The sequence below is a fragment of the Schistocerca serialis genome, chromosome 4 (genome assembly GCF_023864345.2).
Source record: "Schistocerca serialis cubense isolate TAMUIC-IGC-003099 chromosome 4, iqSchSeri2.2, whole genome shotgun sequence".
Classification (NCBI taxonomy): domain Eukaryota; kingdom Metazoa; phylum Arthropoda; class Insecta; order Orthoptera; family Acrididae; genus Schistocerca; species Schistocerca serialis.
Window position 1 is genome coordinate 395844262 of NC_064641.1, and position 25253 is coordinate 395869514.

Consider the following 25253-nt stretch of genomic DNA (forward strand, 5'->3'; position numbering starts at 1 on the left):
CTAGGCACTACAGTCAGAACCGCGTGACCGCTACGGATGCGGGTTCGAATCCTGTCTCGGACATGGATGTGTGTGATGTCATTAGGTTAGTTAGGTTTAAGTAGTTCTAAGTTCTAGTGGGCTGAAGACCTCAGAAGTTAAGTCCCATAGTGCTCAGAGCCATTTGAACCTTTTATGAAGTATACAAGTATTTACGAACAGTAGAAGCAGGGTTGCAGCGAACTGATCCCTTAACCAAGTGCAACACAGAGTACCTGTGTAATGAGTCATTCCAGCTTCATAGCTGTGGGTAATATTGTTAAGCAGTTCATTGCAGAACTAATGTAATACCTGCACGATGATCTCTGTAGTCATACTGTATCATTAGCAGCTCGCGAATGGAGTACTATGTTCGTTAAATCGGATTACTCAAGCTGAGGCCAAATAAAGAGAAGCGACGACGCCACAACACTATCTTTACTTAAGTAGGTAGTCAGCGCTAAATTATGTGTGCCACCATTAATGTTACTGTAAGCAGTTTGACAGCATAACACCATCACAACTACTGACAACCCGAGCCATAATATCACACAGTTGTAACTCGCAGTGATTACAAGTTGCTGATGTTTGTCAAGAATAGCGGAAAGCGCCTATGAAGTTCCATTTGCATTACGCCTTGGACGGAGACAATCCTAAATAACAGTAATAGGTCACCCAGAGAAGAGAAGAGTCCATGTATCGTCTCAAATTCTTGCAGTTTGATACTAATGCAGTTCCCGATAGTTTCACGCAAACAGGTTCTTTTGGCTATCGGAACACTCATATAGGAGTTACAAAAGTGTAATTGCTAGAATGGTCAACTACCTTAATAACACCTCATTCTGGACTGAATACAACTTGGAAGGCGACGTTAATTTGACGTTTCCATCCATCTAGTGACGTCTTACTGAATGAATGAAGTCTGAAGTGCATACCACACAGTTGTGTTGCCTGCCGCATGGATTCTGTGAAGTGCTGTGGCAGCTGGCAGTCATTGCTGAATACAGACATTTGCAAATATCTCCACTGCTTTATGGGAAATCGTCTTTGTTGCATTTTTTCCATACCGTAATTAGCACAATAACATAAGGCTTGTTCTGCTGAAGAACTTGATACCCACAAGTCCTTAAATAAGAATCTCCTAGCGTGAGTAATGCATGAAAGGAGACAGACTGTTGGACAAAAGAATGGACAGCTCCCTGCTTTTTGCGTTTTCAATAGCGCCTACGATAAGAATCTGGTGTCGTACATAGACTAAGGTGTCATATTATGCTTCACAACCTTAAACTGTTTATTTTTTTTACTTCATACTAAAACAAAAGTTATGATATGAGAAGAGGAAATGACTGATATGCTTCTCAGGAACTTGAGTTTTTCGTGTTTTTTTTCTCACTTCATACTAAAACAAGGGCGTTACTTTGAGAAGAGACAATGAAATATACGCTTCCAAGACATAATATTTCCTTGTGTGCTACTACTGCATACATGAAAGCCCTGCAGTTAATTTTTGTATGTTGGATAAAGTTTGATATCAACTCACATTCCTTTGTGAGAAGGTTCCTATTTTCTTGGGATTCAAATAGAGTGGACATTTCATTAATATTCTGATGACTAATGACATGATACCCGTTGCAATTGCTCCATGGCATCGGTGAGTAGAGTCTCACGTTGGTTACTATAAGAACACGCAGGCAGTGATATCCGCTCACTGCAGTCACAGCAAAGGTGATTTCTTTCAGTTTATGGTGAAGCGTCTGCTGCAGTGTCCACGCTCATGGTCGTAGACGTATTTCTTAGCATTGAAGTTAGACCTTGACAGCTTAGAGACTGCTGGTGCTTGACCACCAGCAAGAGGTGCCGTACCACGCTTCATGGTGTGTCATCTGCCCTGATGTCACCCACTCCGACACGGGCCCTCCCCACGGGTGCCAACTAGACACAGCAAAGGCCACATGGCAGGGTTGCCATTGCCGGGAGTCCTGATGCCCCAGGGTGACAGGCATCTACTCCTTGGAATACATGGGGAGTTAACAGTGCAGGCATCAGCAGAGTGATCTCTGTGTGGTCAGGGGGCTACAACCAACAGGGTACATGGTGGCCCCACAACGGACTGGCTACCGTGCTGGATATCAGGTGCAAACGAGCTAAGAAGTCCATTATTGTCGACAGCACAGAAAGTGATACTGCACAGAGGATGGAGGAAAACGCACCCAGGAGGGTGACCTCGCCCAACAGATTGAGGATGCAAGAGGTCTCAGCGCATGATGGACACTATGCACCATGTAAGGCACCCTTCCCCAATTGGCTCGCTCTTCAGGAAAATTTTGAAAAACAGATGTCAAACCCTACATAGGACCATCACATAGAGGCCGAAACATGTGAGACTCCATTTAGTCGCCTCTTACGACAAACAGGCAGGAATACCTCGGGCCTATTCTAAGCCCCGGACCTGGAAGGGGTCTTCATGAAGGTGACAAACAACTTGTTGCGTTTTGTCCACACACACACACACACACACACACACACACACACAGAGCCTACACGCTCGCAGTAGCAGTGAGACTCAAGATGTCTCATTGAACTAATTTTCTGAAAATTGTAGTTGACATCTCATTTTTTTCTATTTTCATTTTGCAGTGTCTTTAGTATGAAGGAAATATATAAAAGGACAAAATACAATAAATTTAAAAATGTGATACACAACTTGTACTGTAGTGATATGTAGACAATTTTGCTATATGGAAACAAATATTGAAACACTCCCTTCAATTCCAACATGACTAAATAAATTTAATATGTATAATCATCTTACCGCATGTTCAAAATCATCTGACATCCCCATGGACAGCTCAACTTCTTCCAACTTCATACCCAGCGATTTACATACTTCAGTTCTCACATTTCTCAGACACTGAAACAAACATAATATTTTCCATTCTGATGTCAATGAAGCAATTTAGTCTATTTACTGTGCCCATTTTGGAATAGATGTTTCCAAACAAAACTGTCTAAACCTATGATTATCATTAAACTGTAACATGGTTTCACACTAATCATAATTTAGAACACACTCAATTTTAAGCAAGTAATAATCTCCTAGATTTATTATGTTACTTAAGTGCAAACATTTCATTACTCGAATTTTTTATTTATGCTGTGCTAGTGGGATTCTGGGCCACTCAAAATTGTGCCTACCACGTTTGAACCTAAAATATGCTCTCTGAAAAAAATCTGCGGACAAACTGTACTGCAAAGTGAAACGCGTGCAAATGTACAAAATCCAAACCACAACAGCACCAATCCATCAAATGCTTGCTCATCACAGAGATTTGTATGGAAGTCTTGTATGCAAATTACATGATCTATCCTTGAGAGATAAGAAATGCTAGCAGTGTAGCACTTCTGTGCAATTATTTTTAGTACTTACTCATAGCAAAGTGTGTAGTACCTGTCCGTAATTAATTATAACAAAATATGAAGTACCCTACATTCTCAACTTGTGAGAGGTGAAAGTGGGCAAAATACCTGATGAGAGTTTCTCCATCTTACACATGGAAACTGTGCCTAATGTACAGCACATGATTAAGTCTTATTACTTTTATCAAACAATGGAAACTCTAGGTTGGAATATCCACAACACATGGGAAAATATGAACTGCTACTCACCATAATGACGACTTGAGTTGCAGACAGGCACAACAAAAAGACTGTTACATATTCAGCTTTTGGTTAAAGCCTTTCATGTGCGCACGCACTCACACACACACACACACACTCTCTCTCTCTCTCTCTCTCTCTCTCTCTCTCTCTCTCTCTCTCTCACACACACACACAAGCAAGCAAGCACAATTTTTGCACACATGACCACCACCTCTGGCTGTTCAGACCGGAATGATGTTCGACAACACCTTTGACTGACTGAATGGCATCACAAGTAAGAGGCTATAGGTAAGCACTAGAAATATTCCCATGCGAGTCTTTGATAGCATCTCTCTCTCTCTCTCTCTCTCTCTCTCTCTCTCTCTCTCTCTCTCTATCTATGAGATACCATTGGTTTACAAAGGTGTTTTTGCTAATCATATCCCCAAAAGTAATCATTTCACTAATGCAGGAAGCCTGGGCCCAGTGGTTCTTTCCAGTCCGAGCTGCCAAAGATGGTGGTCATTCGTGCATGAGGCGTGCTCACTGTGTGGATAGCAGTGTTTTTCATTGAGCCTTTCTGCAACTCAACATGTTACATTTATGGTGACTAGTTATCTGCCTTTTCCTGATATTGTTTATTACAGTTAGGGTGGTCAAGTGGTTCTTTCTCATTTTCATATCACCACCCAAATTTATCCACCATCAAATGTAAATTTGTATCAGTTTATTTGTTACTTCGATTACACACATGAAGTTTACAAAATACAGTGAATATAACCATTCAATCTTGATATGATAATGGAAATATCTAGGTGGAATAAAAATAACAGAAGGGGTCAAGTAAAAGGTTGCCAAGCATTCAATGTCTTCCTTCAGAGTGACACATGTAACTATCACTGGTCCCAACCAACTTGTTCATGCGCTTACTGTCCATTCAATGCCTCAAAGAATTCCATCAGTCACTTGAACATACACTGTTGAATAAAGAGCTACTCTCGTTTTCTTAGTACCTTATGGAATTCAGTTAGGTGTCCATGTTGCTACCACACCATTTTCTAATAACATTTAGCATCTTCCATCAGGTCTACATCAGAACTTATCTCTCATCTCTTCGAATTCAGTGAAAAACTTTCTTGGTCCATCTACCATCTATTCCTCTGGCTGCATTTCCCACCCACTCCATCTACCCCACCACTGCAATTAAAACTACCTTTTTTGCTTCACTCTGATCCTTTTTGTTTCCCTATCCTCCTAGCAATTTTCAACACAAGCATCTCTACTGATCACTGAGTACACTACAGTTTTTGAATGTTTTCTGTATTAAAAATCCACGCCCTGCTACTGTAAGTGATTATTCAGCTTCCCTTCAGACACTTCACAAGACTGGTTTTGAAAACGCTATGTAGTTCACTGAAAGTGCATCACATCACTTTTACTGCTCTGTTAATTTCTCTGCCTGCCCTTTAAGCCACTGTACATAAATTATATAAAAAACCACTCACCCACTGCTTCTATGACGTCATTAATTTTCCTTTTGATATCAAATAATAGAAAATCTGGGCTGCCATACCAACAATATGAAAATAAGAGATTGTTTCTCACCACACAGAGGCGATGTTGAGTGGCAGACGAGCACATTGATAAGAAATTGGTAGTTATTGCATTCTCAGACTCACACTCTCTCTCTCTCTCTCTCTCTCTCACACACACACACACACACACACAGAGAGGAGAGAGAGAGAGAGAGAGAGAGAGAGAGAGAGAGAGAGAGAGAGAGAGAGAGAGAGAGAGCTGTCTCAGCATTGATTTTATCTGTAAATTTTTTAATCTTATTGTAATTTATTTCCATGACTAGTTTTAAATTTTTTCTATTTAATTCCTCCATTCATGTTTAAATGGTAAAAGGTCATTACTAAATCTAAAGTGGTTTAGAAATGTCATAGCAATATATATATTACTTCTTAGCTTTCCCAGTTTTACAATCAAAGATTACCCCGATGGTGATATAGTTAATAGTTGATTACAGCTACAGTGATAAGATTTCTGATAATATGGAATCTATAGCGTGGTCATACATTTAATCTTCAGTATATTAATATACAATGAATCAATGCATTGTTTCTCAAGGGTTTTAAGTAAGAATTTGTTAAGTAAAACTTCCTAAAAAGTTCAAAAACCCCATGCAAAGGGGTCATTAAAATACACTGCCCTAATCTCCAATTTTCTTGGAGACTTTCAGATGAACAAATAAACAATTGTGCTGTACCCATTTGTTCATTTGTTTGTTTAAATATAAATATCTTCCTTTATGTGGCTATAATACTAAAGAATATGTTTTACATTATGAAGGTGAGGCTGTTGTGTGTATATTTTTCTTTTAATTAATTCCTTTTGGCCCACTGCTATTAGGTAGAAAAATTGCTTCAAAAACCATAATATTTCCTTCATTCTGTCCAAGATCACTTCACTATGTATAAAGTTGTTTTAAATTTTCTTGTTCACAAAGCTTACACCTCAATTTTCTACCTGCTCTCTTCCTACGTAATGAAACCTATGTCCTGATTTTAATTATATTTGGTCTTTCTTTTTTTGTTTCACTTCCAATAACCCTACCATATTTCCAACTACAATAACAAACCTTTAAAATTCAGGTTTAAAATCCATTGTTAAAAAGGAAACAGTTGGGTCTTTAAAGTACATGTCAATGTCTATTCATGTGGTAAGGTGCAAGTGCCAGAATTAGATGAGTGGGCCACTTGCCTGTAGCCATTATCGAGTTCCACGGTGCAGTACTTTGAATACTCTTTCACATGCACTGAAATACCAATCCCTCAGAAATTTGTGCGTAGAAGAAGAAGAAACTTACACTATTTACACTGTGCTCAAAGAATTAGGCGAGAGACAATGACAGTGCTAAAACTTTGGAAGAGTTACTCTCACAGCAGTCTTAGCCTACCTTTAAATGCTTCTAAATCTCAGGCATCAAGACCAAATGTATCATTCTTATGATGATCCCATCCCAGTAAAGAACCTAACTATCACTCATGGAGTCATTCTGATCATTTTGTAACAACTTACTGTGTAGAATTTATTTTATGTATGCACACATGACCAGTGTTTCTCTTTTGTGATATTTGACCCAAGTTGCTCTAGATTTTAGATGTAAACAATGACAGAATGAACAACAACAACAACAACAACAACAACAACCCCCATAACTTCTTCCTTTAAACTTGTACAATGGAAGCTGGGAAGTAGAGACAGAAACATTAACAATAGCTTTAATATAACATTCTATTCACCCTCACATCTGAATTATGTTTACAAGCATAACCCCATCAAAATACTGTCACTAAAAGCAATGTTGTAAGTGTTTTAGTTGCTTGGGGGAGGGAAGCAGCACCCAATCAGCTTTTTGCATTTCATGCTCAATCAGTACATAAAATTTAGGCTGCTCATACTGGAGGAGGAGGAGGAGGAGGAGGAGGATGAGGAGGATGATGTTAGTATTTAATGTCCTGTTGACTACAAGGTCGTTACAGACACAACACATGCTCAGATTAGGGAAGGAAATCGGCCATGCCCTTTCAAAGGAACTGTCTCAGCTTTTGCTGAAGCGAGTTAGGAAAATCATGGGAAACCTAAATCAGGATGGCCAGACATAGGTTTTATACCCATCATCATCACAATACTTTTGACAGCTTTTTTCACCCCAAGATGCTGTCCTATTACATTCTGGAATTTAGATGGGGAAGGAATCAGTTTGCAATATTTCTCCCCTTCTTGAACTGCAACTTCTACCTTAACCCTCAACTTTACTGATGGCCACTTTCTTTTGCAATTGTGGTATTCCACAAAGCAATACAGATTCTGTTACAGCTTAGCCTGCTACCACAGATGCTATTTGTTTATCAATGTTCTGTAAGTCTTTGCAGACAGGAGCACATACAACTATGACAATAATGATTCATTTGAACTCATTGGCTACACAAGATTTAAGAACTGTCTTAGTTGTTCTTTGTATTCCTCTGTCAGTTACTCAGCAGGGAAAAAACATTCTGGTGTGCTGCTGTCGACATGGGCTTGCACCCTTGCCATTCAGTTGACAGCCAGTTGTAATTGGGAAAACAACACCTGACATAGGTTAGATGTGTACTTAAGGTGCATCTGACAATAGGAATGAAATTCCAGGAATCAATCATGTAATAGAAAAAATTATACATCCATTTTGCAGCCAGAGGCTGTTTTATTTATAACTGCTAATCACACACCACTGCATTCCTACCGCCAACTACAATGGATAGTTAAGAATTATGTAAATATTTTTTGCTCTGTCTGGTTTCGAAAGTGCCCCTCAACACCTAACAAACACTTTTTATTTTACTTTTCTTAATTTTTCCCCTTTGTTGTTGTAAAGTTCTGTAAACACTTGTCACATGCTCCTACACAAAGTTAAACGATCAAGTTCCTCCTTGAAATGATTGCATCTTCATACAGCTGACAGAAAACGCAAATTTTCCTACTTGTTTTAGCTGCCCTTTGTACTTCAGTAATCCTCAATGCAACAATTGCTTTACCATTTTCAATATGGTCATCCTCAAACAGATCAAGACTTTTTGTTGCAGTTCGATCTAATATTTCCATCATGAGTAAGGACTGGAAAAATTGGCATTTTGCAATAAATGGGAAATAGATGCGAATTCTGCCTCAAAATGTGAAAACGCAAAATTACTTAATAGACACTGTTTCTTAGTTAACTGTATCCAAATCAGCTATAGTTTGAAATCGCTTTATTTTCTACATACAATATTGAAAATTTAGGCAGTTGCTGGCATTGTACATCATCTGATTAAGCCCAATTTGGAAAGATAATGTGCGCAACCTACTTGCAAAATAAAATGTATGAAGGCAACGATGTATCAATTCACTCAATGATCTGGAGCCACGCCAGTTGTGGGTGGTTGAATGGTCCGTTTAAGATACACATTGGGTAATGCAACATAGTACTTAGTCATGGGACCTAGTATTTTATAAGAGAGAGACGCGTACGTTATTTTGTTAGCTAAAGCTAGAAAGATAGTATAATGCGGACAATTTTAATGTGACAAAAAAGGTGGAGGATGTTTTGAACTATATTTGCAGGAGTTTGATTATGACCCTTACAACACCAGAAGAGAACGACGATCCCTCTGACAATACGTCAGTTCTGCTGTAGGTTGCTGCCCAGCAAACTGGAGGTGCGGTTTGTTTCCCCGTGCTGATACTTCCCCTGTCGCAATCAAAATTCTCGTCTATTTACCCTTGCAGCCACTTGCAACAATAGTCCACAGTGACAACCCTCTACACTATAGCGACTGGAAAACAAAACCTGTAACTTTCAAAGGTGCTGAAATTCTTTCCCTAACTTTAAAATCTATATGCTGTACGCTTGGTTCTACCACTATGTCAAGTGCCTTGTCAGTTCTACCCGTAGCTCTGTCAAGCACGGGTCTATAAATGCCCACGAAAGGTCGAAATGAGTAGTCGCACATTTTTTGATCTTTAAACTGGGTGGGAAAAGACAAATAATGTATGGAAACACCTTATATTGGAGATGTATTCACTTAACTGGCAGGAACATGCTGAAGGTTTTCAACAGAACAATCATTTTTGAAAGCTTGAAGGTTGTATACATGGAAGAAGCCTGGAGATACAGACAGATTTCAGATAGATTATATAATGGTAAGACAGAGATTTAGGAACCAGGTTTTAAATTTTAAGACATTTCCAGGGGCAGGTGGACTCTGATGACCACAATCTATTGGTTATGAACTGTAGATTACAACTGAGGAAACTGCAAAAAGGTGGGAATTTAAGTAGCTGGGACCTGGATAAACTGACTAAACCAGAGGTTGTACAGGGTTTCAGGGAGAGTGTAAGGGAACAAATGGCAGGAATGGGGGAAAGAAACACAGTAGAAGAAGAATGGGTAGCTTTGAGGGATGAAATAGTGAAGGCAGCAGAGGATCAAGTAGGTAAAAAGACGAGGGCTGGTAGAAATCCTTGGGTAACAGAAGAAATATTGAATTTAATTGATGAAAGGAGAAAATATAAAAATGCAGTAAATGAAGCAGGCAAAAAGGAATACAAACGTCTCAAAAATGAGATCGGCAGGAAGTGCAAATTGGCTAAGCAGGGATGGCTAGAGGATAAATGTAAGGATGTAGAGGCTTATCTCACTAGGGGTAAGATAGATACTGCATACAGGAAAATTAAAGAGACCTTTGGAGAAAAGATAACCACTTGTATGAATATCAAGAGCTCTGATGGAAACCCAGTTCTAAGCAAAGAAGGGAAAGCAGAAAGATGGAAGGAGTATATAGAGGGTCTATACAAGGGCGATGTACTTGAGGACAATATTATCGAAATGGAAGAGGATGTAGATGAAGATGAAATGGGAGATATGATACTGCGTGAAGAGTTTGGCAGAGCACTGAAAGACCTGAGTCGAAACAAGGCCCCGGGATTAGACACATTCCATAAGAACTCCTGACGGCCTTGGGAGAGGGAGTCCTGACAAAACTCTACCATCTGGTGAGCAAGATGTATGAGACGGTCGAAATACCCTCAGACTTCAAGAAGAATATAATAACTCCAATCCCAAAGAAAGCAGGGGCTAACAGATGTGAAAACTACTGAACTATCAGTTTAATAAGTCACAGCTGCAAAATACTAACGCGAATTCTTTACAAATGAATGGAAAAACTGATAGAAGCCGATCTAGTGGAAGATCAGTTTGGATTCCGTAGAAACACTGGAACACGTGAGGCAATACTGACCCTACGACGTATCTTAGAAGCTAGATTAAGGAAAGGCAAACCTACGTTTCTAGCATTTGTAGACTTAGAGAAAGCTTTTGACAATGTTGACTGGAACACTCTCTTTCAAATTCTGAAGGTGGCAGGGGTAAAATACAGGGAGCAAAAGGCTATTTACAATTTGTATAGAAACCAAATGGCAGTTATAAGAGTCGAGGGGCATGAAAGGGATGCAGTGGTTGGGAAGGGAGTGAGACAGGGTTGTAGCCTCTCCTCGATGTTATTCAATCTTTATATTGAGCAAGCAGTGAAGGAAACAAAAGAAAAATTCGGAGTAGGTATTAAAATCCATGGAGAAGAAATAAAAACTTTGAGGTTCGCTGATGACATTGTAATTCTGTCAGAGACAGTAATGGACTTGGAAGAGCAGTTGAATGGAATGGATAGTGTCTTGAAAGGAGGATATAAGATGAACATCAACAAAAGCAAAACGAGGATAATGGAATGTAGTTGAATTAAGTCGGGTGATGCTGAGGGAATGAGATTAGGAAATGAGGCACTTAAAATAAGTAAAGGAGTTTTGCTATTTGGGGAGCAAAATAACTGATGATGGTCTAAGTAGAGAGGATATAAAATGTAGACTGGCAATGACAAGGAAGGAGTTTGTGAAGAAGAGAAATTCGTTAACATCGAGTATAGATTTAAGTGTCAGGAAGTCGTTTCTGAAAGTATTTGTATGGAGTGTAGCCATGTATGGAAGTGAAACATGGACGATAAATAGTTTAGACAAGAAGAGAATAGAAGTTTTCGAAATGTGGTGCTACAGAAGAATGCTGAAGATAAGGTGGGTAGATCACGTAACTATGAGGAGGTATTGAATAGGATTGGGGAGAAGAGAAGTTTGTGGCACAACTTGACTAGAAGAAGGGATCGGTTGGTAGGACATGTTCTGAGGCATCAAGGGATCACCAATTTAGTATTGGAGGGCAGCGTAGAAGATAAAAATCGTAGAGGGAGACCAAGAGTTGAATACACCAAGCAGATTCAGAAGGATGTAGGTTGCAGTAGGTACTGGGAGATGATGAAGCTTGCACAGGATAGAGTAGCGTGGAGAGCTGCATCAAACCAGTCTCAGGACTGAAGACCACAACAACAACAACAACAACAACAACAACAACAACAATTACAGCCAAACGAAGAAAACAAAGGCCATTTTGTAAGAAAAAAGTACTGAAGTGTTTGGAAAAGCAAACATTCCAGTCAAAAAGTTCCCATCAAACACTAACAGTCAATTTCAAAGAACTAATAATTTGTTTGTCTTCACTCATGTAGCACGATATCTGTTTAAAGTTGTGCATCTAATCATTTACAAAGAAAATGAGTGCAAATTTTGACACAAAGACATGAATTTTGCAAAAAATTGATGCGAATTGTGCCAAAAATAGATGCTACATTTTCTGGTACCTAAACATGAGTGACCTTGCAAATTATCTGTTCTATGTAGTTTCAAGAGTAAGCATTTAATATTGTCACAGCATCTCTTGTAATCCCCACCACTTACAAAACTAACTATCCCAATCAACTGCTGGACAGTTTATGTCTCCCCAGATGACAATAAGACTGGCACATTCATACCAGAGTGGTCACACCTTCTGCCTGTAGTCCACAGGGGCTAAGCACTGTGATTCTTCTGCCTCGTAGCTTTGTTGCCACACTCAACAGTGCAGGAGGTCAGCGCCAAGTGAATGTCTAGTGTTTCTGTGTGATATTGTATGTACACATGAGGTTTCAGCCTTCTGTGAAAATGTGCGTTGAATAAGTTTCGAAATGAGCAAAATGCAGAATCAAGGTCATACGTGTAGTACTACCTCAGTCGGTGTGCATAAAGGGCAAAAAGACATTTGAAAACAATCAAACCATTGTATCAAATGTACCAAAGCTTTTTACTGATCTGGTTAACAGCGAAGAAACCAGGAATAACAAATTTTGCGCAAGTTCATGAAACGGTCATAAAATCTCGTGGCATTTTAAAATCAACCGTATTCCATATTACTGGTCTTCTAACACTGGAAAAATCTCTGAATACGTGCATGTGTTTTGATCCTCCAAGAAAGGATTTTAAATGAAACCGGAGATCTACAGCATTTGACAATTTTGACAAAGAGTTAGTGCGTAGAACTGTTTTTAGATTTACAAAAGATGAGAGTATCCAATGGCTAGAAAAATACAAAAGGATCTTGGTGCAAAACTTAAGTATTCTGGCTCGGAGACCTCCGTTCTTTGTGTTCTCTGCTCAGTTTCTGATTCAGAAAGTGTAATGGTGGACAAAAATTTTTAACGGAATGCAGTAGTATGCTTCAATAAAACTTGGGTTTCGAAAAACCATACGTACAAATATATTTTGCTCTACTCCAATGGAGGTAGTTGCCTGAAAGTACCTACAGGTACTAACTATGTAGTGTATTTCGGCGACTGGGTGTTCGGCGCAGTGACGATGGGTCAGTAAGAGCGGCAAATAAAGTTTTAGGAGGTAGGCAATATTCTCAGTTGTAATAAGGTGAGCCTTTGACACAAAAATCCTGGCAGTAGGACAAGTACTCAGATGCTGTGGCACACACAGTATCTCACTAATAAAATTTGTTCATAAACGACAATACAATAATGAAAACTTCTCAGATGATACCAAAATTAATTTTATAGTTTTGGTAACTTTCTTGCTGGAAGTTTCTACAAGGTGTAGTGGAACACAAATTCCTCAGACAATATTTTTCATTACACAGGTGGAACAGTTCACACCCCTTAAGTTTTTTTTTAAATCTCAGAATAATTTTATGTTCTTGTGATGAAATACGTATCACATGTGTGTATAAACTTTCAGAACATTCATTCCTTTTTATGGTCCAGATATGTCGGTGGTTCAGTTTCATCAACTGATTGAAGGAAATTTTATTTTTGTTCAAAATTTATTGTAATGTTAGTTTTTATAGTTTTCTTAGCAGGTGGCAAGTATTTTCTTTTTGGACATTCTCCATCATATTCCACACACACACACACACACACACACACACACACACACACACACACACAAACATTTGAAATTACCAATAATTGGCATTGCTGTATGATGGTGAGATGAGCCTGATTCACATATTTTCATGACTGCCGCTGTAACAAATTGAGTGGCTCTCTACAGTTATCCGTTAGATCTTCAGCTGTGTCTGGTAATCAACAGAAATATCCAGTCAAGTTTATATCCACCCTCCTTACTGAATCTTACCCCAACCTTCTTGCACACAGCTTCAGTTTATATACTTGTGGATTTTGGTGTAATACAACGAATACACCACTACCAATTATCCTTAGTCTACCCTTTCAATACACACCAAAAGGTATCACTGCTGTAAATTTAAGGTTTTAAAGGATAGCAGTATGTGATCTCCACTGCCTTTTATGATCGCTTGTAACTGGCACTTTACTGTAATTGCTTCATCTGTGAATCCCTCAGATTTTAATAATCTTATCTGTAGGGGTGACTTCTTTGCATCTTGCTCTCATATTCTGACAGTCACATACAACTAGATATCAGGGTAACAGACACTCACTCATGTGCAGTACAGCCCTCACCCATGTAAGGGAACCCTAAGGTTTCCAGTTCTATAGCGTAAGTTAGATAAGCTGGACCTAGCTTGTCGAAGATTCATCAAAGTATCTGGTTCACACCTTCCACTCGACTTAGAACCAAGAACCATGAAAAGTTTTGAGGGAAAATTCTGCAGATTGCAAGCTTCATAGAAATCAGGTGAGCAAGGCTGAAATGTTCCTGGTTGGCTTGGGCTGCGTGGTGGCTTGTTACACTTCACCTCAAGCACCAAATACCTTAATAAGTTGCCACCTGCACACTCATTTTATATCCAATGAATATCGTTTACTGAATATCCAGTCACAGTTAAGTATTATTAATCGGGGCCCAGCTAGTATGTGCCCTGAATCTGTGTGCTTTCTTCCTTCACCTACTTACTGGCTGCAATAAAGCTGCTGAAAAATTAACTTCTCATTCTCATTCACTCCACCACATAAATAAGAAATGAAATTCAGTTCACCTTCTTATATTGTCATCTAAATTACAATTCAATTCATGATAAATGAGGACAGCTATCAACTCATGTACTGCTTCTCTGTACTAAGTACATATGAGATCTGACAACTTGATAATTAACAATTACTATACATTTATTATCTTTGACATTTTGCATTATTACATTTCATGGAGCTCTTTCATCCACACCGCCTGCTCCACGGAACTCCATCTCTACCTCAGCACTTAAGGTCGTCTGACTGCTACCATTCCATATAGTCACTGGATCATTAACTGTAGTATCAGCACCTATGATTTAAAACACCTCCCGACAGTGGGGTGCTCACCACTTATTGGCTACTCTCAGTCACAAACACCTTTCCTCTGACGTATTTAGGCAACAGTGTAATATCTCTCAGCAAGGAATGGGCTGTATCACTACAAGGCTAGTGTTAACAACCTTCTCAGCCATGGGTTTGTTTATAAATAACTTTTATGCAACCAATCAAGATTTTCTCTTATATTTTGCATGGCAGGTTTTGGGAATGATTCCCATTTTCAAGTGCTTTTTCATGTGTGTGCGGTGCCATTTTTTCTTTATGTTTTTGATGTGTGAGGTTAAGCATTGTCCTTTATTGCAATTTTTTCGTTGAATATTGATCTTTACATTAAGTTAGTGGCAAAATTTGGAAGAACTTTTATTTTTCTTGTGCAGTCTCACACATGTTAAACATTACATACAGTTTTCTGTGCACAGTATACACCAAGAATAACAAACTTGCATAAATGATCAATTACAAAGATGTTCTTAGATGTAGTCAACAGAAGTAATTTTATAGGTCTTTCAAGTTTTCCAAATAATCTTTCACCTCAATATTTTTTTTTTGTAATGTGAAAATGTCCAGTTTTTCTAACAGAGCCCAGAGCCATTTCATTCCCTTTATTCAGTTGGGGGAGTACTCTGACATTTTGCTCTTTTTGCTGTGTGTGCATGTGAGGGGCGAGGGGGGGTTGCAGGCTTTCATTTGCTCTGTATGCTTGGTGTTGAAATCTCAGCCTGTTTGTCCTAGGCAGAACATGCACCATTCCTGGCATGTTACTTTGTATACAGGTCATGATTACACTATGTTATGTATTAGTTTTTGCTGTAGATTAGATGTGGAAAACCTAGTTTTTAAAACTTTGGAGTTTTTGAAAATATTTGCAATTTTCTGTGATACATTTCCAATTTATGGGATGCTTGATATACCGGTACATTTGTATCTGTCTTTCTTCTGCGGTGGGAAAGATGTTTCAACCATATCCTGACAGCAAAATTTAATCAGGATCCACTTGCATGTTATTTCAGTATTTTAAGGTCTCCGAGTTCGACCGATCATACATCAGCAATAGGCTTCCTGAGCTTTCACTTTGTCTAGTACTCTGTCAACCCTGGAAGCAGTATAATCATTCATAACTGTAATCTGTTTCACTATGTTTATTTCCTGTTGCATGTTTTCTTAGTTCAGAGACATTTCAGTGGCCCCACTGAAAAGTAACAGTTAATTTTTCATGAAATTTTGAGGCTAATGTCAACTCACAGATATTTATTCAAGTAATTATCTAGCTAGAGGAAGCCAGAACAAGAGTTACTACATTCATTTATGATGGCAATCAATAAAATAAAAATGTCCCACAATATATAGGAAGTAGTAGCATAGAAAAAGTGACTTGCTCTGTATCCAATCCAGAAGATGAAACCAGAAGAACTTTGACAGTTTCAGACACTATTCATGTGATAAAATTCATAAGGAATAATTTTTGGAGATACAGTGGAATACTTCCCAACAACGAGATCATCAACTACAATAACTACAATTTTTATCGAAGAGTTTATGAAGAAGATAATTCGCCAGAGTAAAAGTTTGTCACAAGTTAACTTCCACCCGCTTCGATCTGTCATTTCAATAAATGAACATACTGCAGTTATTCAGTAACTCAGTTGCCAACAGAATAAAATCCTTCAGGAAAATTGAAGTAGCAAGATTCAAAGGCAGTGAATCAATGGAATCCTTCACTAGAAGTATGAACAACTTAGTGGACATGTACAAAAACTCTGAAGCTCACAAAATGTTAATGAAATGGACTATAGAAAGTATGTCAGGACTCTAGCTTTAAATGCACCAGACATAGATCAAACAGTGTTCGAAAAGAATGCCATATAGTAATGGAGTGAAGTGTCAAATTGCCCTCAGTGAGATAAAAGAACAACTTTGTAAGAATGAAACAAACAATGGAAACCCCAGGTAGGAATATTGACAGTACAGGAAAAAGACAGATTGCTACTTAACGTAAAGAGGACATGTTAAGTTGCAGACAGGCCCAATTAAAATTGTCCTACATTTTGTTTGTAGGAATGAAATTCTACAGACAAGATCTTTCATTGCCATTCTGTTCAACACCTGATACTGATTCAGGCTTGGACATTCACTTGTTTCAGGAAAAAGAAATGAGGCTACACAACACAACTGCACTCACTCGCAGGACTTTACACAAACATGAAAAGAACTACACCATCACTGAAAAGGAGCTTCTGGTTCAAATGGTTCAAATGGCTCTGAGCACTATGGGACTCAACTGCTGAGGTCATTAGTCCCCTAGAACTTAGAACTAGTTAAACCTAACTAACCTAAGGACATCACAAACATCCATGCCCGAGGCAGGATTCGAACCTGCGACCGTAGCGGTCTTGCGGTTCCAGACTGCAGCGCCTTTAACCGCACGGCCACTTCGACCGGCAGGAGCTTCTGGCATTAGTCTGGGGGTTCAAGAAATTCGGAAATTACAGCAAAATCCCTATTCTACGTTTCCATGCAGTACAGACTTAAAAACTGCAAAATTGAGAAAATATAGAGTTGAGGAAAATTTTAACTCATCAAAAAATTGAAATTGGCCTGGTTACAAAGTAAGAGTTATTTTCCAACATGCCACAACCACAAATTATACATTCAAAACATGCGTTTTTGAGAGATCCTCTTTTGTGCTCACCCAGGAAAAAAGCAAAAGTTGATGAACATGTTGAATTAAGCCAAAAACATCACAGCAGCTAATTGGTTGAACCATAAGCATAAATTCAGACAACTGCTTAATGACAAAATTTGTCAGCATTACTGTTACTGTTTAATGCTTTTCTTACAAGCTACATTTCACATGCTCACCACCATTCAAGTATTATTTTGGGCTTGATAGAGAGAGAGAGAGAGAGAGAGAGATGAAAAAATGAGTTCACTTTCCCAACTGAAGTTACAAGTTTATTAGAAGTTGGCTCAGTAATTACAGTGTTTAAAAATGTCAATTTCAAAGAAAGTTCAGGTGCTACAGTTTCACTTTATGTCCTCTATCACTGCTGCCAATCTTCACAGTCTACTGTGTGTGGTGTGTGTGATGCAAAGTATATATGTGAGCAGTGTATGTAGTTGTTTCAACTGTATCATATCAGAATTATATTATGTCTCCTTGATTATGATGGAGCATATTCTTCAAGACTCAGTGTTTAAATTTAAAAGGCTGATAATTGATATTGTTGAGTGATACATGGCACAAGAAAAGGAGGTAGCTGAGCCCCTTCATCACATATTGGCTGAGTCTGTAACATTTAGTGTTGGTTGGTTGGTTTAAAATAGGGGGGAAGGGACCAAACTGTTAGGTCATTGGTTCCTTGTTCAGAATAAAACAATGCCACAAGGGTGACAAAAAAACAAGCACAGCTGACAACACAAAAAGGATGGAAAGGAAAAACCACAAGAACAACAGAAGGGCAACAAACACTTAAATGGACGAAAGGGGACAAGAAAACCACAGAAATGCAAAAAACAGGTAGAAGAGATAAAACGACAAAACAGATTACCATGGCTGGCTGACCATGAGAATAAAAAGGAGAAGCCAGCCACTCCGCAACACATTAAAACCTCCACCCTAAAAGCACTAGGGTGGAGGACACAGAGGGACAAAGGACACCAGTAAAACTTAGATCAAATGATGAAACCCACCCTCAAAAATCAAACATAAAACTAAATCAGCCAGTGAGGCGTTGTCAACTAAAATTAGTGGCAACGAGTCCAGTAAACGAAGATTTCGTTGCAGGGCAGTCAAAGTGGGACAGTGCACCAGAATATGGGCCACTGTCAACCGGGCACCACACCAACTCTGGGGCAGGTCTTCCAAGCATGGCCAATGCGGAGCGGGCAGAGAGCCACAGAGTCCCAGCAAGAGGACCACATGGAGGACTGCCACACATTCATAGTCTCCTTAATGGCAAGCAGATTGTTGTGCATACTGAGACTGTGCCATTCCATCTGCAAACGCCGAAAAACCTGGTGGCGTAAAAACGAACGCAGGTCAATCATTAAAATGCCGATTTCCATAAGCAGTTTCCATGTGGCCTGTTTGGCCAGTTGTCAGCACATTCGTTGTCCGGGATTCCGACACGTCCTGGGCTCCACACAACCACCACAGAACGACCGGAGCATTGCAGGGCCAAGATGAACTCCTGGATAGTCGCTACCAGGATGATGAGGATAGCACTGGTCAATAGCTTGCAGGCTGCTCAAGGAGTCAGTACACAGAAGAAACTACTCCCCAGGGCATGAACGAATGTGCTCAAGAGCACGAGATATAGCCATAAGCTCTGCAGTGAAAACACTGCAGCCCTTGGGCAAGGATGCTGTTCAATATGGCCTCTATGGATATACGCGAAGCTGACACGACCTTCAGCAATCGAGCAGTCAGCGTAAACCACTTCATGGCCTCGTACATGTCAAGAATTGAGAGGAAGTGAAAGTGGAGAGCCATGGGGTGAACTGAGACCTCTGGCCATGTGATAGGTCCAGGCGAAGCCGCATCCTAGGTGCACACCATGGAGGTATACGCGAATGGACCTCTAGTATAGGTGGTAAAGGCAAGGACTCCAGTTCAGATACAAGGGATCGGACGCGAACTGCAATTGTAAGCTCTGACCTGGCCCACCAATGCGGGAATGAACCGCCAAGGGTGGCAAACGCAAACAGTACTTTGGATGCGCACAAGAATTACGAGGGCAGTTCAATAAGTAATGCAACACATTTTTTTTCTGAAACAGGGGTTGTTTTATTCAGCATTGAAATACACCAGGTTATTCCCCAATCTTTTAGCTACACAACACTATTTTTCAACGTAATCTCCATTCAATCCTACGGCCTTACGCCACCTTGAAATGAGGGCCTGTATGCCTGCACGGTACCATTCCACTGATCGATGTCGGAGCCAACGTCGTACTGCATCAATAACTACTTCTTCATCCGCGTAGTGCCTCCCACGGATTGCGTCCTTCATTGGGCCAAACATATGGAAATCCGACGGTGCGAGATCGGGGCTGTAGGGTGCATGAGGAAGAACAGTCCACTGAAGTTTTGTGAGCTCCTCTCGGGTGCGAAGACTTGTGTGAGGTCTTGCGTTGTCATGAAGAAGGAGAAGTTCGTTCAGATTTTTGTCCCTATGAACACGCTGAAGTCGTTTCTTCAATTTCTGAAGAGTAGCACAATACACTTCAGAGTTGATCGTTTGACCATGGGGAAGGACATCGAACAGAATGACCCCTTCAGCGTCCCAGAAGACTGTAACCATGACTTTACCCCGGCTGAGGGTATGGCTTTAAACTTTCTCTTGGTAGTGGAGTGGGTGTGGCGCCACTCCATAGATTGCCGTTTTGTTTCAGGTTCGAAGTGATGAACCCATGTTTCATCGCCTGTAACAATCTTTGACAAGAAATTGTCACCCTCAGCCACATGACGAGCAAGCAATTCCGCACAGATGGTTCTCCTTTGCTCTTTATGGTGTTCGGTTAGACAACGAGGGACCCACCGGGAACAAACCTTTGAATATCCCAACTGGTGAACAATTGTGACAGCACTACCAACAGAGATGTCAAGTTGAGCACTGAGTTGTTTGATGGTGATCCGTCGATCATCTCGAACGAGTGTGTTCGCACGCTCCGCCATTGCAGGAGTCACAGCTGTGCACGGCCGGCCCGCACGCGGGAGATCAGACAGTCTTGCTTGACCTTGCGGCGATGATGACACACGCTTTGCCCAACGACTCACCGTGCTTTTGTCCACTGCCAGATCACCGTAGACATTCTGCAAGCGCCTATGAATATCTGAGATGCCCTGGTTTTCCGCCAAAAGAAACTCGATCACTGCCCGTTGTTTGCAATGCACATCCGTTACAGACGCCATTTTAACAGATCCGTACAGCGCTGCCACCTGTCGGAAGTCAATGAAAGTATACGAGACGAAGCAGGAATGTTTGAAAATATTCCACAAGAAATTTCCGGTTTTTTCAACCAAAATTGGCCGAGAAAAAAAATGTGTTGCATTACTTATTGAACTGCCCTCGTACGAACATGTCCAACGTGACTGGCGAGCAGTTGCGCATGCCTGACCAGCAATGGAGGGACTCCAGCTTCCGCCAAGACACAGGTCACCGGACTCGTCCCAAAAGCTTCCATCGCTATTCTAACGCCACAACGGTGCACTGGGTCGAGTAAACACAATGCTGATGGCGCCACCAAACCATAAACCAGACTCCCATAGTCAAGGCGGGTTTGAACAAGGGGTCCGTAGAGCTGCAGGACCATAGAGCGACATGCACCCCCAGTTGGTGTTGCTCAGGCAGTGGAACGCATTGACATGCTGCCAGCACTTCCGCTCAGGCTGACAAAGGTGAGGAAGCCTAGTCAATCGGGTGTCAAAAACCAGTCCTAAGAATCAGTAAGTCTCCACTACAATGAGGGGATCATCAGTAAAGTAAAGTTCTGGTTCCGCACGAATGGTACGACGCCATCAGAAGTGCATAACACACAACTTTCCGGCTGAAAACTGGAAGCCGTGGACTAGAGCCCATGACTGCACCTTGTGGGTGGCTCCTCTGGAGGCGCTGCTCAGCAACAACAGTACTGGAGCAGCAGTATGAAATACAGAAGTCGTCTGCATACAGAGAAGATGAGACTGAGGGCCCGACAGCTGCTGCTAGACCGTTAATGGCCACTAAAAATAAAGAGACACTCAATACAGAGCTCTGCGGGATTCCATTCTCCTGAATATGGATGGAACTATGGAAGTCACTGATTTGGACACGGAAAGTATGGAGCGACAGGAAGTTTTGGATAAAACCAGGAGCGGGCCCTGAAGACCCCGCTCATACTATGTGGCAAGGATAGAATGTCACCATGGCGTGTTGTATGCTTTACGCAAGTTGAAAAAGATGGCAACCAGATGTTGGCATCTGGAAAAGGTTGTTCGGATGGCAGACTTGAGGGACACAAGATCATCAGTGGTAGAGCAATCCTGGTGGAAAACTCCCTCGCACGGAGCCAGTAAGCAACATGACTCCAGGACCCAACCCAACCATCGACACACCATACGTTCCAGCAGCTTACAAAGAAAGTTGGTGAGGCTGATAGCTATCCACATGAAGTGGGTTTTTGCCAGGTTTGAGCACTGGTATGATGGTGCTCTCCCGCCAGTGCAATGGAAAGGCACCATCGCACCAGATCCGGTTGAAGATCACAAGGAGATGTCGCTTGTAGTCAGAATAGAGATGTTTAATCATCCAACTGTGGATCCAATTTAGCCCAGGAGCTGTGTAGAGGCGATGTGCAAGGGCACTGAGGAGCTCCCACTCTGTAAATGGGGCGTTATAGGATTCACTGTGGTGTGTAGTGAATGAGAGGACTTTCCCTTCCATTCACTGTTTGAGAGTGCGAAAGGCTGGGGGTAATCTTCCAATGCAGACTGATCTTTGCCCAGACTTGGGAAAGTGACGTATGGCACCCAATGGTCGGGACATTGTTGTTACCTACTCAGCAGCAACATCGATGGCACCTTGTGGGGAAGATTCAGTGGTGACATCAGAGGTGAAGGCTTCCCAGTCTGCCTTGTTTAACGCCAAACTGGGCAGGCGTCTTTGGGCCTGACACCGGGGCAGTGACAGTAAGATGGGGAAGTGGTCACTACCACACAGGTCATCATGTGCTCTCCAGTGGATAGATGGGAGAAGGACAGGACTGCAAACTGAGAGATCAATGGGCGAATATGTGCCATGTGTCACATTGAAATGTGTGGGGACGCCTGTATTTAAGAGGCAGAGGTCGAGTTGTGACAGTAAATTTTCAACATCTCTGCCTCGTACAGTAAGCATGGCGCCACCCGACAAGCAGTTATGCGCGTTAAAATCTCCCAAAAGTATTTTCTATTTAGGGAATTGATCAATCAGTGCAGCCAATGCGCTCAGGGGTACTGTGCCATCTGGAGGAAAATATACGTTGCCGACAGTTATTTCCTGCATCGTCCTTAACCTGACAGTCACAGCTTCAAGAGAGGTTTGTAAGGGGCACAGGTTCACCGCATATTGAGTTCAGGACATAGAAACAAACTCCACCTGACACTATTATAGTCACCAAAGTTCTTGTAATATCCCCTGTAGCCATGGAGGGCAGAGGTCTGTATTGCCGGGAACCAAGTTTCCTGGAGGGCAATGCAGAAAGCAGGTGTAAAGCTTCAGAGTTGACGTTGCTCAGCCAGGTGGTGGAGAAAACATCCGCAATTCAACTGGAGGATGGTGTTACCGTGAGGCTGAGAAGGCATAAAGTGCGCAAGGAGACAGGTTATGCCTCAGGGTCACCTGGTGCCACCGACTGAGTATTTGTAGCCATTTCTATGGTGGATGAGGTATCAGTGAGATCAGGTCCGCTGGAGACGCTAAGATCTCCACTGCACAATTGGTAGGGAGTGGCTACCACAGGGCCCTTTTTCTTAGCAGATTTCTTTGTTTGCTTGCCCTGTCACTTCTCTTTAGGGGCTTGCTGGGAGGACTTCTCTGAAAGAGCTTCAGGCACGGAGGAAGACCGTGAAGCTCTTCATCCAGCAGCTTTTGGTTCCTTGAGCCACAGGCGAGGGTCCACCGTGGCATTAGTAGAGACCTTGGGAGAGAGGAGCCCCAAGGGACCCCTTTTGCATGTGGGGAGCCAGAGGAGGCTGTTGCTTCTCCAGCAGAGGGGAGGGGACCAATGTCACCTGCGACTGGGGGGGACCTTGCTCCTGATGTAGATGTGTTGGGAGCAATGGAGGAAAATTTGCACCCTATCACCAAGGGGACGTGTGTATTCTGCTAGCCTGGAGGGCCCACTGTTCATGGCACAGAGTGAGAAACCACTGGCACTTGGGACGGCGATGGTGACGTAGGCGCAGCCTATGTCGACATCAACTGAATGGGGTGTAATATTTCAAATTTATGTTTAGCCTCTGTATAAGTCAACCAGTCCCCGGTCTTTTACTCCATGATTTTCCACTCCTTTTGGAGTACTGGGCAGTCTGGCAAGCAGGTGGAGTGGTGCTCTCCACAGCTGATGCAAGTGGGAGGAGGTGCACATGGAGTATCTGGATACAGTGGATGTCCACAGTCTCGACATGCAGCGCTTGAACTGCAGCGGGAAGACATGTGCCCGAACTTCCAGCACTTAAAGCACCGCATAGGGGAAGGTACGTATGGTTTATCGTCACAGCGGTAAACCATGAACACCCCATCATTCTAAATTGGCGCGGCACTCATCAGACTGCAAGAGGAGATCGCAATGGAAAATGATCCCCTGGACCATGTTGAGGCTTTTATGGGGAGTGAGGGAAACAGAAATATCACCCACCTTATCAAAGGCAAGTAACACTTGGGATTGGGCTGGGGATGCTGTCTGAATCAAGACTGCACCGTTTCGCATCTTTGACAACGTTGTCACTTCTCCAAACTTATCCTCAAGGTGTTCAACGAAAAATTGAGGCTTCGTAGGTAGAAAGGAGTCCCCATCAGTTCTGCTACAGACTAAAAACTGAGGTGAATATGGCTCTCTCTGTTCTGTAGCCCTATGTTCTTCCCACGGTGTAACGAGGGAGGGAAATGATTTAGGGTCATACCTGTCGGCACTGTATTCGATCTCGTCCTCCTTAGACACTGCTGGTGCCGTACGGTCACCAACAAGAGATGAGTTAGTCCACTTCATTGCGGGTCATCTGTCCTGATGCCACCCACTCCAATCAGGGTCTCTCCCGACGGGTGCCACCCAGCCACAGCAAAGGCCAACTGACAATGAGCATTGCCAGGAGTCCAAATGCCCCAGGAAGACAGGCATCCACCCCTTGGCATACGTGGGGAGTTTACAGCTCAGGCATCAGCAGTGCGATCCCTGTGTTGTCAGGGGGCTACTACCAAATGGGTATATGACAGCTCCACCACAACACACTGGCTACCGTGCTGGATATTGGGCACAGAGAAATACAATATTGTTATGGAGGTGATAGAGGACAGGAGACAACGGAAGAAGATATACCCTGGAAACTGTCCTCGCCCAAATAGTTTAATCACAGATGGAGACTAAAAGCCATGACAAGATCCAGGACATCGAATCTAAGGGCACTATGGACAACTAGTGCACCACCTAAGGCGTCCTTCCCAATATGGCCCCACTTCTGTACAATTTTGAAAGTGGCAGGTCAAACCATAGAATGGGACCTGAACTCATATGGCCGAAAAGTGTGGAACTCCTTTTAGCTGCCTCTTACGACACGCAGGAACACCTCAGGCCTACTCTAACTCCCGGACCTGTAGGGGGCAACACTTCATGTCTACTTTTTTCTTCCATTACTGCTGCAACACTT

General features: G+C 41.7%; 1 protein-coding gene across 1 annotated transcript in view; it reads right to left on the reverse strand.

Annotated features, from left to right (window-relative positions):
• LOC126474926 (pyridoxal phosphate homeostasis protein) overlaps nt 1–25253 on the reverse strand; it is a 95534-nt gene that overhangs the window by 24709 nt on the left and 45572 nt on the right. The window contains exon 5 of the mRNA XM_050102439.1: nt 2831–2929. Coding sequence (XP_049958396.1) covers nt 2831–2929 — 99 coding nt within the window. The remainder of the gene's footprint in view (nt 1–2830; nt 2930–25253) is intronic.